A 15650-nucleotide genomic window follows, 5' to 3' on the forward strand; every position below is an offset into this window, starting at 1 on the left:
GCTGATATGAAAAATGACACAAGCACTGGAGATCAAGATGTGGAGTCAGTCTCGGTAGATTTATAGGTTCCCAAACAGTAATTCCTCAGTGGGGCACAGTATAAACCAAGAAATACTGGGGACTTGTAAGAAGGGTACTGCAATAATCATGGATGATTTTAATATGCACATAGACTGGATGAATCAAATTAGCAAGGGTAGCCTCGAAGGAGAGTTCATTGATTGTATTAGAGATTGTTTCCTGGAACAATATGTTGTGGAAGCAACCAGGGAGCAGGCTACTCTGGATTTGGTGTTGTGTAATGAGGGATTAATTGATGACCTCATAGTTAAGGATCCTAGGGAATAGTGAACATAGTATGGTAGAATTCAAGATTCAGTTTGAGGGTGAGAAAGTGGAGTCCCACACTAGCGTTCTGGAATTAAACAAAAGATTTTACAAAGGGATGAGGACAGATTTGGCCCAAGTAGAGTGGGCAGGAAGGCTAAAAGATAGGACAGCTGATGAGCAGTGGCAGTTGTTTAAGGAGATGCTCAATTCCTTACAACTAAAATATATTCCAGAGAGGTAAGAGGGGTAAAAAAAACATTGATGGCTGAACAAGGAGGTCAAGGGCAATATAAAGACAAAACCCAAGTTATACAATTTGGCAAAGGCCCTTGGCAGGCCAGAAGATTGGGAAACTTTCAAACATAAACAAAGGGATACTAAAAAAAAGTAATAAAAAGAGCTGCGGTAAATTCTGAAAGAAAGCTAGCGCAAAATATCAAAAAGGATATCAAAAGCTTGTATAAGTATGTAAGAGAGAAGAGAGTCGCTATGGTTGAATGTTGGAAGACGAAACAGGAGAGTTAATAGAGGGAAACACAAATAGCAAAGATGCTAAATCAATATTTTGTCTCAGTTTTCATGGTGGAGGACACTAGTACCATTCCTATAGGAATGGGTAATTCAGAGGTAATAGAAAAAGAGGAACATAGAACAATCAACATCAATAGGGAAATGGTACTCAACAAACTATTGAGATTGAGGGCAGACAAGCGTTAAAGGAAGTGGCGGTGGAGATGATTATGATATTTCAAAATTCCCTGGGCACGGGTAAGGTTCCAGTGGATTGGAAAAATGTTAATGTAATGCCCTTATTCAAAAGGGGAGTGAGGCAGAATGTGGGAAATTACAGACCAATTAGTTTAACTTCTGTTGTTGGGGAATTGTTAGAATCAATTTGTGGTAGTATGCATTAGGGGTCATGTGGGACTGTGAAGCCGTGATGTCATTGGCTGACAGATCCCGGGTCCTGGTTGGCTGTTGATCTCTAGCTCCGCCCTGAAGGCGGAGTATAAGAACCAGGAATTCTCCCCGCAGCTCCAGTCTGTTGCTGAACTGCGGGGAACGAGTCACGCTTAATAAAGCCTCATCGACTTCACCTCTATTCGTCTCTCGGGAGTCTTTGTGCGCTACACAATTATTAAATAATACCAGGACATTTGGAAAGCAGAGTCAGCATTGTTTTGTGAAGGGCAAATCATATTTCCTAGTTATTTGAAGACTTAACAAGCAAAGTGGATAATGGGGATGCTATAGTTGTGGTATATCTGGACTTCTGGAAAGTGTTTGACAAGGTGCCGTGCAGAAGGTTAATATACAAGATTAGATTACAGGGGTTAGGGATAATTTATCAGCTTGGATAGAAGACTGGCTGACAGATGGAAGACCGAGTTGGGATAAATGGGTCTTTTTCTGGATGGCAAGTTGTAACTAGTGGGGTGCCAAAGGTTTGGTCCTTGAGCCCCAACTATTTATAATCCATATTAATGACTTTGATACAGGGATAGAAGGCTCTATAGTCGCTTTGCAGAACACAGAAAAACACCCACAACCCAAAGATGTGCAGGCTAGGTGGATTGGCCACGCTAAATTGCCCCTTAATTGGAAAAAATGAATTGAACACTTTATAAAAAAATAAAAAAATAAAAATTGTTTTTTGAAAAAACGAACTATTGTAGAGCTACTGCAAAATACCTCTATCCTCCTGCATGACCTGCTCCAAGACCACAGGGCACGTGGGTTTACACTGCCACCTAGTGGTCAGAGGTTGTGCATAACATTATGTACCAACTTGCTTTATGCATATATCATATATCTCACACAAAATAAAAGTATTTTTGAAAAATTAACTAGTTGTGACCATTTATACCTCACAACTTCTTAGTGGTTTGCTCCACTTGGCACTCTTGCATTTGAGGCACAAGTGTCAAACATGTGTCCTCTGACAGAACTTTAATTGATAATTCATTTTCCTAACATTTAGCATCTTAAGAATTTCAATATGAACATTACAGTGCACATGTAATAATTATTTCTTGCATATGATTTATTCTGAATCAGTGAGGCACACCATAAAGAGCTTGTTGGACTGCAGCTGGCCATGATCCATGAATTTCACATTCAACAGGTACATCTCTAACTTCCTCTTTAAAAGTTATTGTGCTGATGGTATTCTTTCATTTAATTGTGCAGCACAAAACTACTGAAACATTGCATGGGCTCGTTTGCCACATTTCCCATGGTGGGTTGGGCAGTCTGATGCTGGAAAGCCAATTAAGATAGTTAAGTATCAATATTCAGTGATTTTTTTTTTTCCCCCGGCAAAAGGCAATTTTGCCAGCAAAAGGAAATTTTACCAGCATCACTCGAGCCCACTGCAGTGTTAGCAGCTTGGCAGATCAAAGCGCATGTCTCCATGGCGGGAGGTCAGAGCTGCGTGTGATATGTAATGTTTACTGGCATGAAATGGTAAGGCTGATACATTCCCATGTCAGGCATACCATAGTGTGATGATATCCTGGAGGTTGATAGTGCTGAGACTGAAGCAGTGCCAGTCGCTCTCCTGATGACCTCCATTATATCCCTGCCACTCCTATTTGCACCTCAACAGGGCTCTCACTGGTGACATTGTATCCACCTCCCATCTCTGGAACCTGCCCTGGAAGTGAGTTCTTAATTGCCTGGTTGTCGGATGATCATGCCTGAAGTCTTGCTGCTACGACTGGGATCGGGACTCAAATAGTCCCGAGGTGTAAAAAGTTTCAAAGTCAAGAAGATTCGGCCCACATCTCCCAATGTCCTGACTTTGCATGAAGAATAGCAATGTGAATTCCACAAGCATTCATTATTTTCCATTTGGTGTAAATGCTGAGTCCAGATAATTTTGTGCCGGAAATGCATGCATTCACTAACTTGCTTTCTAGAAAAACCACACAAGATACTTTCCGAATCTTAGAATTCTTTTCTGAATCTTAGAACATTGTCCGAGAGCGGGGAAGTGTGTTTGCAATGAAAATTGGTCATTTCCCCTTATTTAGATGACTGACCTTAATGTAAAATCTCCACATTTTATTTATTTTTGCAGCCAATTCATGACTCTGTTACCAGAGAAATTGGTTATTCCATGGATGACTTTTATTCGGTGAACTACTGAGTGACTATTCATTCAACCAGTTATGATGGAGAAACCACATTTAAGTGAATGAGGAGCCCCTAGAACATTGAGCAATAATTTAATAATGTGGAATACTTGCCTTTTCTTTTCAGATTGCAATTCATGAAGCTGTACTTAAGCACTTAGTCGGTGAAGAATTGCTGAAGGAATTTGTGACTTTAAAAGAAGAAAATAAAAGGCTGAAAAAATTTCACTGATGTGCATGTGTAACATTGAGGCAATATATGCTCTATTCCATTCATTGTAACCCAAAGCTGTGTTTATATTGCACCATTATATAAATTTGATTCAAGCTACATCAGTCACTCTCTATCTCTGTTTAAAACCTTTGAAATATTGAAATGGGTGGAATATTCCTCTTTAAATTATAAAACAATACCGTGCAGCAATTGAGCTGCAGATTTTTCCATGTGTTGATTTGAGGCATCAGGTTCTGTGAATGATTGGGAGTGACAGCCCATACCAATTAGAAAGACTAATTTTATATTTGAGTCAGGGTAGCGAGAGTGCTTCCTTCCCTGAAATTGGAAAAACTAACTCCCCCTACTAAAGTTGGCATAATTTCCACAGAAATGTCTGGCTCCATTAGCTCACATGGATGACTGTGGTTGCAAAGTGGATGCAATTGGTAACTGGATGCATACTCGCAGCGTGCAATGAGCGAGTTCAATTGCAATTTATTTTTCATATCAAGTGTTCCATTTTTTTTGGTATTTGAAAAAAAATTATATTTATCTGAATGGTATTGGCCAATGCATGATAAAGTAACCACTGTTCTGTGGAATACTTTCTTCCCATGTAATGGGAGTGCAGGGATACGGTATTATGTGCGTCTGGGCTGTGGAGAATTGCCCTGTTTTGAACTTGGGAATTTTCTGAAAATGACTGCTGAAGCGAACAAGGAGCCTGTTTTGTGTCTCGCCAATTGAAAATCTATTTGAATTTCTCCAAGTGGCGGTGAAGCTGTTTGTACTAATGCAGTGTTAACAGCCATGAGAAAGCAAATGATTATTTGTAAACTGTAGTTGCGGGAGATATGGGGTGAGGTTCTCGGCACTTGGCAAGAGCTTGCAAGGACTTACATCCTTTGCAAGAGCTGGCTTTCTTCAAAGCGTGTGGTTTAAGAATTGAATATCAATTCCAGCTATGTTTTTCTTTAATTCTATTTGTTATGCGGTTATATCTGGTAGTTTCCTTTGCCTGTTTCTATTGGAGTAAGGGTATTCAACCTTATTTTGTTCTTGGACCCTAAATAGATCTCATCAGCTATCTGGTTGTCTGCATTTGCGGTATTGCAATTTCTGTTGTATTAGCCATAAACTAACTCCCTTTTCTCACTATCTGAACAACACATGTGGTTACTCATTGATGGGTCATAATTGGATAAATCAATTTGACTTCCTTTGACGAGAAACCTTTTCAAAGAGAATCTAAATAATTTGGGGTTGACTTTCAATACTGAGCTTACTATTTTCCCTATGATAGCTTTCATTGCCTTTATGTATAATTTATGGGTCCTCCCAAGATTGTTCAGTAATTGAAGATAAATAATGAATACGGCCAATATATGTAGAATTTTTAAATAGTTCATATTATTTTTTTTCACTGTTTTGTATAATCAGAAATGTTTAAATGAAAGAATTTGGATGGGTGATTAAAATGCAAATGTCCGTATTCTTTGTGCTTTCATGTTGACCATTCTCTTTTTAAATGTTGCCATGTCCATGAATGTACAATTACATCTTCTGAAGATGCTGTTTTCTGCCACAACAGTCCCTCTGGTATTTTGCTCAAGTGGTGGGATTGGGCAGGAAAGAAAAATCCATCACAACTGCCGCAAATCCTTTCCATATACATGCATTTCCACTAAAAGAGCTGGATGGTAATCAGCAGTTTAATCTGTTTTGTCCTCAATGGCTCAAGATAATTTGAGACCACTTATCATGGCTTTATCAAGTGTTTGGGGTTAGCAGTGATGCACTGTGTGACTTCTTGGCATTTTAGATCTCCTAATATCAGTGGACATCATTGAAAGTTGAATCCTTGCCCACTTTAGTGACTTGTATTGTGATCGAAGTAGGAAGCAAAATAACCTCTTAAAACATCGAAAAATAAGAGGAGGTTGATGTACTTTTCACAAAATCGAGGAACTAAATACATTTTAGAAGCATTGCACTGTTATTCAAAATGGGGAGTTCCTAAATTCTCAGATTTCAAACGTTCAAAGAATCTTTTCAGGAACATTAAGTACTTTGAAAGAAAGAGATGTTTGTTTTCTTCTGATTTATTGCTCACTACACAAGTCCACATTCTAAATCAATGGAGCAGACTTGACTTAATGTTGTACATCAGAAGCAGCATATGAAAGAAATTAGAATTTGTGTTTTTGCGTATTAATTGGGCTGGGATGTGGGGAACTTTCAGTGGATGTGGAGCTAGGAGAATCTGGAATGTGATTTAGCGCTGGAAGCAAATGATGTTTGACACACCTTGAGGATAATGGAATATGGGTAGTGGTGATGAAGAGGAAGCCTGGGAGAAGTTAGGAGGAGTGATGGTAGATCTCCTATCGAGTGAGGAGGCTCTAGAAGCACTCATTAGAAATGGCAAATGAAAGCTCTGAAGAGAAAGATGGTACATTAGAAGATGTAAGACCGAGGCAACGAGACATTGGGACATGGGGTGAAACTATGGGCTTGCGACTGAGAATGGCCAGGCCCAGGGTCACAGCATTATGACAGGCCAGAAATAGGAGAAATGCTGTACCAGAACACAGCCAAGTTGGTATGGGTGACTGGTTGTGTCAGAGGAGAATGCAAAGAATGGGGATGAACTGTAATTGTGTAGTGTAATGGATATGAATTGCCTAAGGTCATTAGAAGCACCTATTTTCATTGGAACAAATTCCAGGATTTCCCTTGTTTGCCAGCATGTTATTATCTAATTTGAACTCTGGTGCTGAACCCCATCAAAAAAAGTTCAACCTTTAACTAACAATACCAGTCCTGCCAAGTCTGTAAAAAAATGTTTTTAAACTCCATCCCTTTTGTGTGTGGCCTGCCGCTGTGCTTTCCAACTCACCTTTCGCCTCTTGGTCCTTTTGTGTGTAGCCTGCCGCTGTGCTCTCCAACTCACCTTTCACCTCTTGGTCCTTTTGTGTGTGGCCTGCCGCTGTGCTCTCCAACTCACTTTTCACCTCGAGGTCTATCAGGAATTATTATAGTTTGTTCATTGGCTGGTAGGGCAGAGTCAAAGGCTGGTTTAAATTGGAGAGGTAGCTTGTCTGAGTAGTCTGGTACGCAATGAAGCACTGGGTGGGAGCACACTTGATTATTAACGTATGCACATGGCATGTGGAGAATGATCTGCTCCACTTATCACTGCTTTCTGAAGATGTGACACCCGACATAGCCACATTTCCTTTGTGCCTGATTCTGCTCTATGCAGCCCAGGCTGCAAGGCAACAGCTGATTGGCTGGCAACTCACCCAATGATAGTGCAGCGAGAAAAGAGTTCTGGAAGTGGGAGATGGTGGAGATAATGAGCCATCATTTGAGGAGTTGAATTTGTCCAACTCTGCGAAATAGTGAGTAGTTTCTGGGGGGGGGGGACTGTGAACTTTGGGTGCAATTATTTATTTGAAGCAGTTTGACTTGTTATTTCGAAAGATATGTGAGAATCTACAGAATCAGCTGTGCTTAGGAGCACTGCTATGAGTGGGAGCGGTTCGAAGAAAAATAGCAATTTGGGAAAGGTGGCCAGTGAGAGGCGATGAAACTGGAGAGGCTATGAGCAGGATGGAAGTTAAGAGTTGGAGGGGATTTGTAGGCCAATTGGGTTGAAGGCAACCAGAATGTCTTTATCATTTATTTAAAAAAATACAGTTCAGGAATGTAACCCCCCCCCCCCCCCCCCCTTTTTACCTGTAAGAAATTTTGTTTGTTTTGCGCGCACTTTTTTTAAGGAACACGTGAGAGATCGCTGCATTTCGAGCATTTTTACACTGTTTAAGCAGAACATGATGAAAATAGTGATGTTCACTTCAGATGATACTTCTGTCATGCTCGGGAAAAATAATGGGTGTGATTCTCCATTAGCTGATGCCTAAATCTGGAAAAGCGATTGGGCGGACAATAGGTTCCGATGCCAAAATCGTGGCAGGTGCGGATTTGACGCCAAATCGCAATTCTCCATCACCTCGACAGCGGCATCAATGCAGTCCAAAACAAGCATACAGTAAATACTGCATATCATTAGCAGGCCTGCCCCAGCATTCTCCGCCTCCGATGGGCTGAGTTTCCGACGGCGCGATTCAATTGTGCTTTTAAAAATCGTGAAACTGGCGTTGTGGCTCAGGGAGAGAGAGGGGGTACAGAAAGTGTTCAACATCATCACAGTTTGCTGACAGTTGTGCTGCTGGCCGGAGGGCTTCTGCCAGGGCTGTGGGGGAGTAGTGGGTGGTGGTCAGGAGGTGGGCTGTGGGATCAGGTTGGATGGGCACGAAACACCATTGCCGCAACCGGAAAGTCAGCCATGTAGCTGCGCATGCTGCTGACTGCCCACTGTGAACTTAGGGCCATGGGCCATATGGGTCCCCCCCCAGGACCCCTGAGGTGCCCTCTGGCCCCAGCCCACCCATCAGCTGTATGGGCGCACTCTAGCACAACCCTACTCGCGATCTGCCATGTGACAATGGTGACACTCTGTAGCTCAATAGTGCAAGATATGGATCAGATTGGCTGTCTAATGCTTACAATTGCTTGACAATATGCACACCTTTTCCAGCTTTGCCAATGGCTTGTGGATACAGCGGACTTGACGTGATGTGATTGAAATCATACATGACTGCGAAATGTTGCCACACTTAACAGCTAAAACAAGGACCGTTATCACTAACGACAAGTTGAGGAATTCCAGGTCTCGCAAAAATTGATTTGATATGCAGTATTACAATGCTTGCTGTTATGCTTGACAGTAGAGCCATTTTGGGACGGTTTGAATAATAGTCTATGACAAATAATCTTTCCCTCATGGGTGAAAGAGATCCATAGCTACTTTCTGCCATGGTGCCGTGGGTAAATCAGATATTTGCATAGGTTCTCTTTGCTTGCAACGATGTATCTGGCATGTGTCACAACAACTGACCGTCCAGTCACTATCCTGATTTATACCTGGCCAGGAAACAGAGTCACAAGCTCTCCGTTTACATTTCTCAAACCCGACATGTCCTTCATGTATCCTCTTAAATACATCCTTGCGAAGAGATTGAGGTATAACTATAGTGTTCAAACTCCATTAACGATACTGAGTTCAGATCTTGTATTGTAGAACTCCATACCTTGATCTCTGGGCCAGTGTGTTGATGTTCTTCATCACCTCTTGAAGAGTTTAATTCTTCCTGGTCGCCTCTTGGATCTCACGTACCTTTGTATCTGATACTGGTAGTGGTGTAGAAATAAGATTGACATGCAGATCTTCACCTTCAGCAAATTCTAATATTTTATATCGGCGCTCTCGATCATGCATCTGCGAAGAACAAATATTTACCTGGCATGTAGATGAGATTGAAGTCATAGAGTTGTAACTTCATCAACCTTTGAATGTGCAGAAACATTTGGTTGAGATTCGTCTTGAGGATGTTAACCAAACGACGATGATCTGTCTCAACTGTGAAAGTTGGAAGACCATACACATAGACATGGAATTTCTCCAAGCCTACAACTAAACCTAGACATTCTTTTTTGATTTGAGCGTACCTCTGCTCTGTTATCATGCATCATGATGCATATGCGACTGGTTTCCAATTGCCATGCACAAATTGCTGAAGAACTGCTCATAGACCATCTTTCAACTCGTCTGTTGACACTTTAATCTGCTTAGATGCGTCAAAAAATTTGAGAACTGGCATGGTGGTTAGTGAAGTCTTGAACTTCTTCCACTCTTGCTCATGTTGCTCAGTCCAAGTGAAATCCATTGCCTTCTGCAGGAGACATAGATGTGTTTTTGCTGACAGGTTTGGTATGAATTTCCCTATAAATTGATCATACCCATCACTCTTAAGATGGATTTCTTGTTGTGTGGTTTTGATATGCTGAGAATTGCTTGGATTTTTGTCCTTGTCAGGTTCAATGCCATGCGATGAGAGCTTGTCACCTCGGAATCTCGCCTCAGTTACTCCACATTGGCACTTTTGCTTGTTGAGCTTCAGCCCATTTCTCCTGACGCTCGTTAGAACTTTAAGCAACCTCGTATTGTGCTCTTCTATGGTTGAGCTCCAATTGATGATATCAGCCACATACATACATATACCTTCAATGCCTTTGATTGTGCTCCATGGCACAGTGAAAAATTTCTGATGTCGAAATTATGCCAAACTATTCTCAGAAAGCAATACCTTCCAAATGGCGTATTAAAAGTGCAGTACTTTGTTCCCCTAGCTTTAGCTGCCAGAAACCTTGAGATGCATCAAGTTTTGTAAAGAATTGTGCACCAGCCATCTCAGATGTGATTTCCTCACACTTTGGTATTTGGTAGTGTTCACTTTTGAAACTCTTGTTAAGATCTTTAGGAACCATACGTATGCGAATATCGCCATTCTTTTTCTTTACACATACCAAGGAATTTATGCAATCGGTACGTTCTATCTTTCTGATTACTTTTAATTTTGTCATTCTGTCCAGCTCCTTTTTGAGACAATACTGAAGAGGTGCAGGTACTCTTCTGCATGCCTGTAGCACAGGTATTGCATCCTCCTTGAGTTGTATCTTGTAGGTGAACAGTAGTGTACCAAAACCTGTGAACACATCACTGAAATTGTAGACAATTTGCTCAAATCGTTGGGGCACTGCTCCAATCCTGTCTGGATACATTAGACTTAATTCTTCACAGGACTGATCATCTAATAATGAATCCAAGCCGTTGGATGCAATACAGAATGGGCCGGAATAAACTGTTTTCTTTGCCATCACACTATGGTCACAATCACCATAACATTTAATGCTTGAACCATTATAATCTCTCAGCCATTTTGTGATTTCTTCTAATCGGCTGAATTTTTAGATTTTTTAAAATCCGTCATACTGATTAAATTGGCTTTGGCACCAGTGTATAACTTCAATTTGACCACTGTGCCATTCACTTCAAGTGGTAGCAGCCATTTGTCCTCATCAACCACATTTACTTTAAATGAGCATCAGTTTGCATGTTTTTAAGTGCTGGAGAACTTTTTGATGTCTCCAAAAAATTATTCTTCTCTGTTATTAGTCCATAAACAGTGGAGCCTGTGTCTTCCACTGCCGACTGATCTGTGGTTGAGCTTAGAGTAACAGTTCTGAGCAAAGTGATTTTTTTTCCTTTGCATCGGGACCAAAACTTGCCAAACGCTGGGCACTGCCTTAATTTGTGCCTTTGACCATATCTTTTCCACAGAAATACTTCATCCTGAGCTTTAACCTGTTTGTTGATGTGCGAGGAGCTGCAGGAACTTCCCTGCCTTTTTTTTTTTAAAGTTTCCCACCTTTTTGGAAAAAGGGCGGCACCGGAGTGCTTTCCTCCAAGAAGATGCCGCCATTAGTGAGGATGCTGTGCTGCTATCTCATGAGCCTGACAAATCTTAACTGTTTGTTCCAAGGACAGCTCCGATTCCCTCAGCAACTGTTCCCTCAGCTTATTTTCATTGACACCAAACACAATTTGGTCCTGAATCATCATAGAATTTGCAGTGCAGAAGGAAGCCATTCAGCCCATTGAGTCTGCACTGGCCCTTGGAAAGAGCACCCTACTTAAGTCCACACCTCCACCCTAACCCCGTAACCTAGTAACCCCAACTAACCTTTTTGGACACTGAAGGCAATTTAGCTTGACCAATCCACTTAACCTGCACATCTTGGACTGTGGGAGGAAACCGGAGCACCCGGAGGATACCCATGCAGACACAGGAAGAATGTGCAGACTCTGCACAGACAGTGGCCCAAGCCAGGAATCGAACATGGGACCCTGGAGCTGTGAAGCAATGGTGCTACCCACTGTGCTACCGTGCTGCCCAAAAATCATGGAAGTTTCCACCACAGAAAATTTACAGGTTTTAGCTTTTAACTTTAAATCAGTGATGAAATTATCTATGGATTCTTCGGTCTTCTCTAAACGTGATCTAAACACATAGCGTTCATAAATTTCATTCATTCTGGGGCTGCAATGTTCATCAAATCTTCAAATTATTCCGTTAAAAGTTTTACTATCTTCGTTTGCAAATTTAAATGTATTAAACACAGCAATTCTTTGGGCCCTGTCACTATTAGGAGCATCGCTACCTTACGCAAATCTGATTGATCTCCTAAATTTACTGCAGTAAGAAACAGATTAAATTGTTGTTTAAACACATGCCAGTTGCTGTCCACATTACTATGAAATCTGAGACTCATTGGTGGCTTCAATGACTCCATATAGTTCATTCTTGAAGTCTACAAAATCTTCAGATCTCTGTGGACATCATGGCATACTTCACTCGATGATGTGATAGGTTTTTTTCCAGTGTTTAATACCAAATAGGCCTGGTACCATGTTATGTTCTTGTTGGATGGCCTGATTTATATTACAACAACATTTGTAGCTAAAGCTATAAACTGTTTATTAATATTAACCATCGGTCATATAATGTGTGTGTGTGTGTGTGTATATATGTGTGTATATATGTGTGTATATATATATATATATATATATATATACACAAAGAACAGATGAATAATGGTATGACCATGCACAATCTCTCTCCCAGCTCTCTTGTCAGTCTGAGGTCAGCTGACTCTTAACATTCACTTATATATTAATGAGACTCCTAGTGGTCAGTCTGTGAATTACAACACAGCCATGATACCACTACAAGCTCCACTTACCCGCCTCTTCACCATAACCCTTAATTCCTTTACTGTTCAAAAATCTATCACTTTACCTTAAAAACATTCAACGAGCTAGCCTCAACTGCTTTACTGGGCAGGGAATGCCACAGATTCACATCCATTTGGGTGAAGAGGTTCCTCCTCAACTCAGTCCTAAATCTGCTCTCTCTTTTTTTGAGGCTACGCCCCCTAGTTCAAGTTTCATCCGCCAGTGGAAACAAACTCCCTGCTTCTTTCTTATCTATTCGCTTCATAATTTTATATGTTTTCTATAAGATCTGCCCTCATTCTTTTAATTCCAATGAGTATAGTCCCAGTCTACTTAATCTCTCCTCATAAACTAATCCTCTCAACTCCAGAATCAACATAGTCAATCTCCTCTGCACCCACTCCAGTGCCAGTACCTCCTTCCTCAAGTAAGGAGACCAAAACTGCACACAGTACTCCACGTGTGGCTTCACTAACATTCTATATAGCTGCAATATAACCTGGCTGTTTTTAAACTCCATCCTCCTAGCAATGAAGGATAAAGTTCCATTTGCCTTCTTAATTACCCGCTGCACCTGCAAACCAATGTTTTGCGATACATGCACAAGGACACCCAGGTCCCTCTGCACAGCAATATGCTGCAATTTTTCACCATTTAAATAATAGTCCATTTTGCTGTTATTCATACCAAAATGGATGACCTCACATTTATCAACATTATACTCCATATGCCAGACTCTTTCCCACGCACATAAACGGTCTATATCCCTCTGCAGACTTTGAGTCGTCTGCACAATTTACTCTACCACTCAGCTTGGTGTCATCTGCGACCTTTGACACATCGGCTTTGTTTCCAACTCCAAATCATCTTTGTAAATTATAAACAATTGCGGTCCCGAAACTGATCCCTTGATATTTTTTCATTTTGGTGTCCGTTAAGGAATTGATTGAGCTTCTTCACAACTTGCTACAGTGAGGTTTTAAACTCTATGGCTTGGCTTTTCTCAACTGAGTGGTGGCAGGCTTCAGCAAGGGGGAGGGAGGGGATGGGGGGGTGGGGGGGCAGCCAGGAAAAGTGTGGGGGAGTGGAATCGCTGTGACCCTTCGATTCATTCCCACTGCCAGGGAGGTTTCTCAGGAACGATCCGGTAATATGATCAGCCTAGTGCTTGGAGGCAAGCAGCAAATTAAGATGATTAAAACCCCAGCAGGAGCTATTTTGCAGCCTTGCCAGCATTTCACAATCAGTGAAGCAGCCCCTGCCATTTGCAGATGTCACCAGCTCAATGGAGGCAACAGGCTAGGGTAGCCATCTTAGTAAGAGGCTCCTTGCTGAAATCACAGAGCCTTGGGCACAAAAGTCCAAAGTTGCAGCCATGTTATGAATATGCAACTAACCTCCAATTTATGGACAAATCAGACACTAATGGGCTAATGGCTGGTCAGACAAGAGTGTCCCAGAGGACAATGGATCTTGAGTAAAACATTCTGGCTGAACAGGGGTATCCTGCTTATTCTTATTAAAGAGTTTAAGTCTGAATGGGACAATGTAACTCAGGCCACGTGTGGTTGTATGACTCAGTGCTAGCAGTTTTACCCTCAGGCTGTTGACACCTAAATTGCTCACTGCATCATTGATCCAATTTCCTGACATCTCCCAGTCATCACACTGTGCCACCACTTCCCCTTAAGAGAAAGGCTCGTCAGCAATCCAAATCATGTTAAAACCTTCCACTATTGTCTGGAAGTGTAATCAAATGGCACATCTTTGTGTTGCAGCCATTAAGCAATGTGATGTTACTGAACACCTGAACTTGGTCAGATGTGATTTTGTTCTGAGGTGCAATGCTGTCTCTACTGGAAATGCTGTGAAAGCTGATGAAGTGTTTATATACATTGCCTTGATTAGTGGTTGTAAAATTAATGGGTAGATCAAGAGCATAAGCGATTTGGAAGTTCTGGGTTGGCGTTGGCATTTCATACTCCAAAATAACACTAATTCATTGAGCCAGATGAGCTATCTTTGCGGCTGAAATGTGACATTTTTAAAAATCCTTAATGTTGGGAATCCTTAAGTTCGGAACTATTACAGTCAGATCTGATAGGGCGCAATTTAATGGAATGGAAACGTTTTTAAGTGTGGTAGAGAGCAGGAACTTCCACGAGCTTCCTGATGCTCGACCCAGCGAGGCCATCACTGGTATCAAACATTAATTGGTCCATTTAATGAGGACCCACAGGCTTCATGCCACAAATGATGGCCCCGCCGGCTGATTCTCCAGCCCCACATCCGCCAGCTCCTCGCCAATAAGGGGAAGCAGCACTTAAACTGATCCTGCAGAACAAGCCCCACATATGTTGCAGTCATGCCACCGAGGAGACCAGTCCCACAATTCGGGGATGCCGAGGGGCTGGTTTAGCACAGGGCTAAATCGCTGGCTTTGAAAGCAGACCAAGGCAGGGCAGCCGCATGGTTCAATTCCCGCACCAGCTTCCCCGAACAGGCGCCGGAATGTGGCAACTAGGGGCTTTTCACAGTAACTTCATTTGAAGCCTACTTGTGACAATAAGCAATTTTCATTTCTGGCCAGATTGGGACATGGTCGAGTGCAGACTGTATGCCCTATTCCCCGAGGGTCTCGGAGGGTAAGCCACAGGGCAGCCAATGTCACCTGGGGGAATGCATTGATGGTGGCAAAGCCGAATGTCCTCTGTGCCTGTGCTGACTCCTGTATTTCAAAATGGATGTAGTTTCCTGCCCTCTGGTATAGGGCAGACATTACTTTCCTGATGGTGTGATGAACTATCGATTGCAAGATGCCACACAGGTCCATCGTCAGTCTCTGGAACGACCTTGATGCATAAAAATTCAGTGCAGCAGTGACCTTGAGAGCTGCAGTTAGAGGAATGCCAGATCAAGTCATGGTGGACCCTGAGGCAAATCTCTGAAACTACCTGCTTGGACAGGTGGAGCCTCCTTTGTTCCCGGCGCTTTGCCATCTACACATAGCTGACTCTTGGGCAGTACACCTGGCATCATGAGTAGCAACCTCCTTCACCTTGCAGGGCCTGTGTGAACCACAAGCTGACCCCTGATTGGAGATTGCCTCTGATGAGGCTCCTCATTGCTGCTGCGTCGGATGTCAGGTGATGGGAATAGGCTACTCTATCTCTCAGCAACCTGTGCTGCCCAGGGGAAACCAGCAGCTAATTGGCTGACAGCTCTGAGGTGGGACATTTGCCCTGACCATGATAAACACCCCAA

General features: G+C 42.1%; 1 protein-coding gene across 2 annotated transcripts in view; it reads left to right on the plus strand.

Moving 5' to 3' along the window:
* The window catches only part of LOC140387726 (protein NEDD1-like), a 100682-nt gene extending 95534 nt beyond the window's left edge, over positions 1-5148 (plus strand). For both annotated transcript variants that reach the window (XM_072470889.1, XM_072470890.1), the window contains 2 exons: positions 2390-2456; positions 3596-5148. In XM_072470889.1, coding sequence (XP_072326990.1) covers positions 2390-2456; positions 3596-3700 — 172 coding nt within the window. In that variant the 3' untranslated portion in view covers positions 3701-5148. The remainder of the gene's footprint in view (positions 1-2389; positions 2457-3595) is intronic.
* The last annotated feature ends 10502 nt before the right edge of the window (positions 5149-15650 follow it).

This window comes from Scyliorhinus torazame, chromosome 13 (assembly GCF_047496885.1).
Source record: "Scyliorhinus torazame isolate Kashiwa2021f chromosome 13, sScyTor2.1, whole genome shotgun sequence".
Lineage (NCBI taxonomy): Eukaryota > Metazoa > Chordata > Chondrichthyes > Carcharhiniformes > Scyliorhinidae > Scyliorhinus > Scyliorhinus torazame.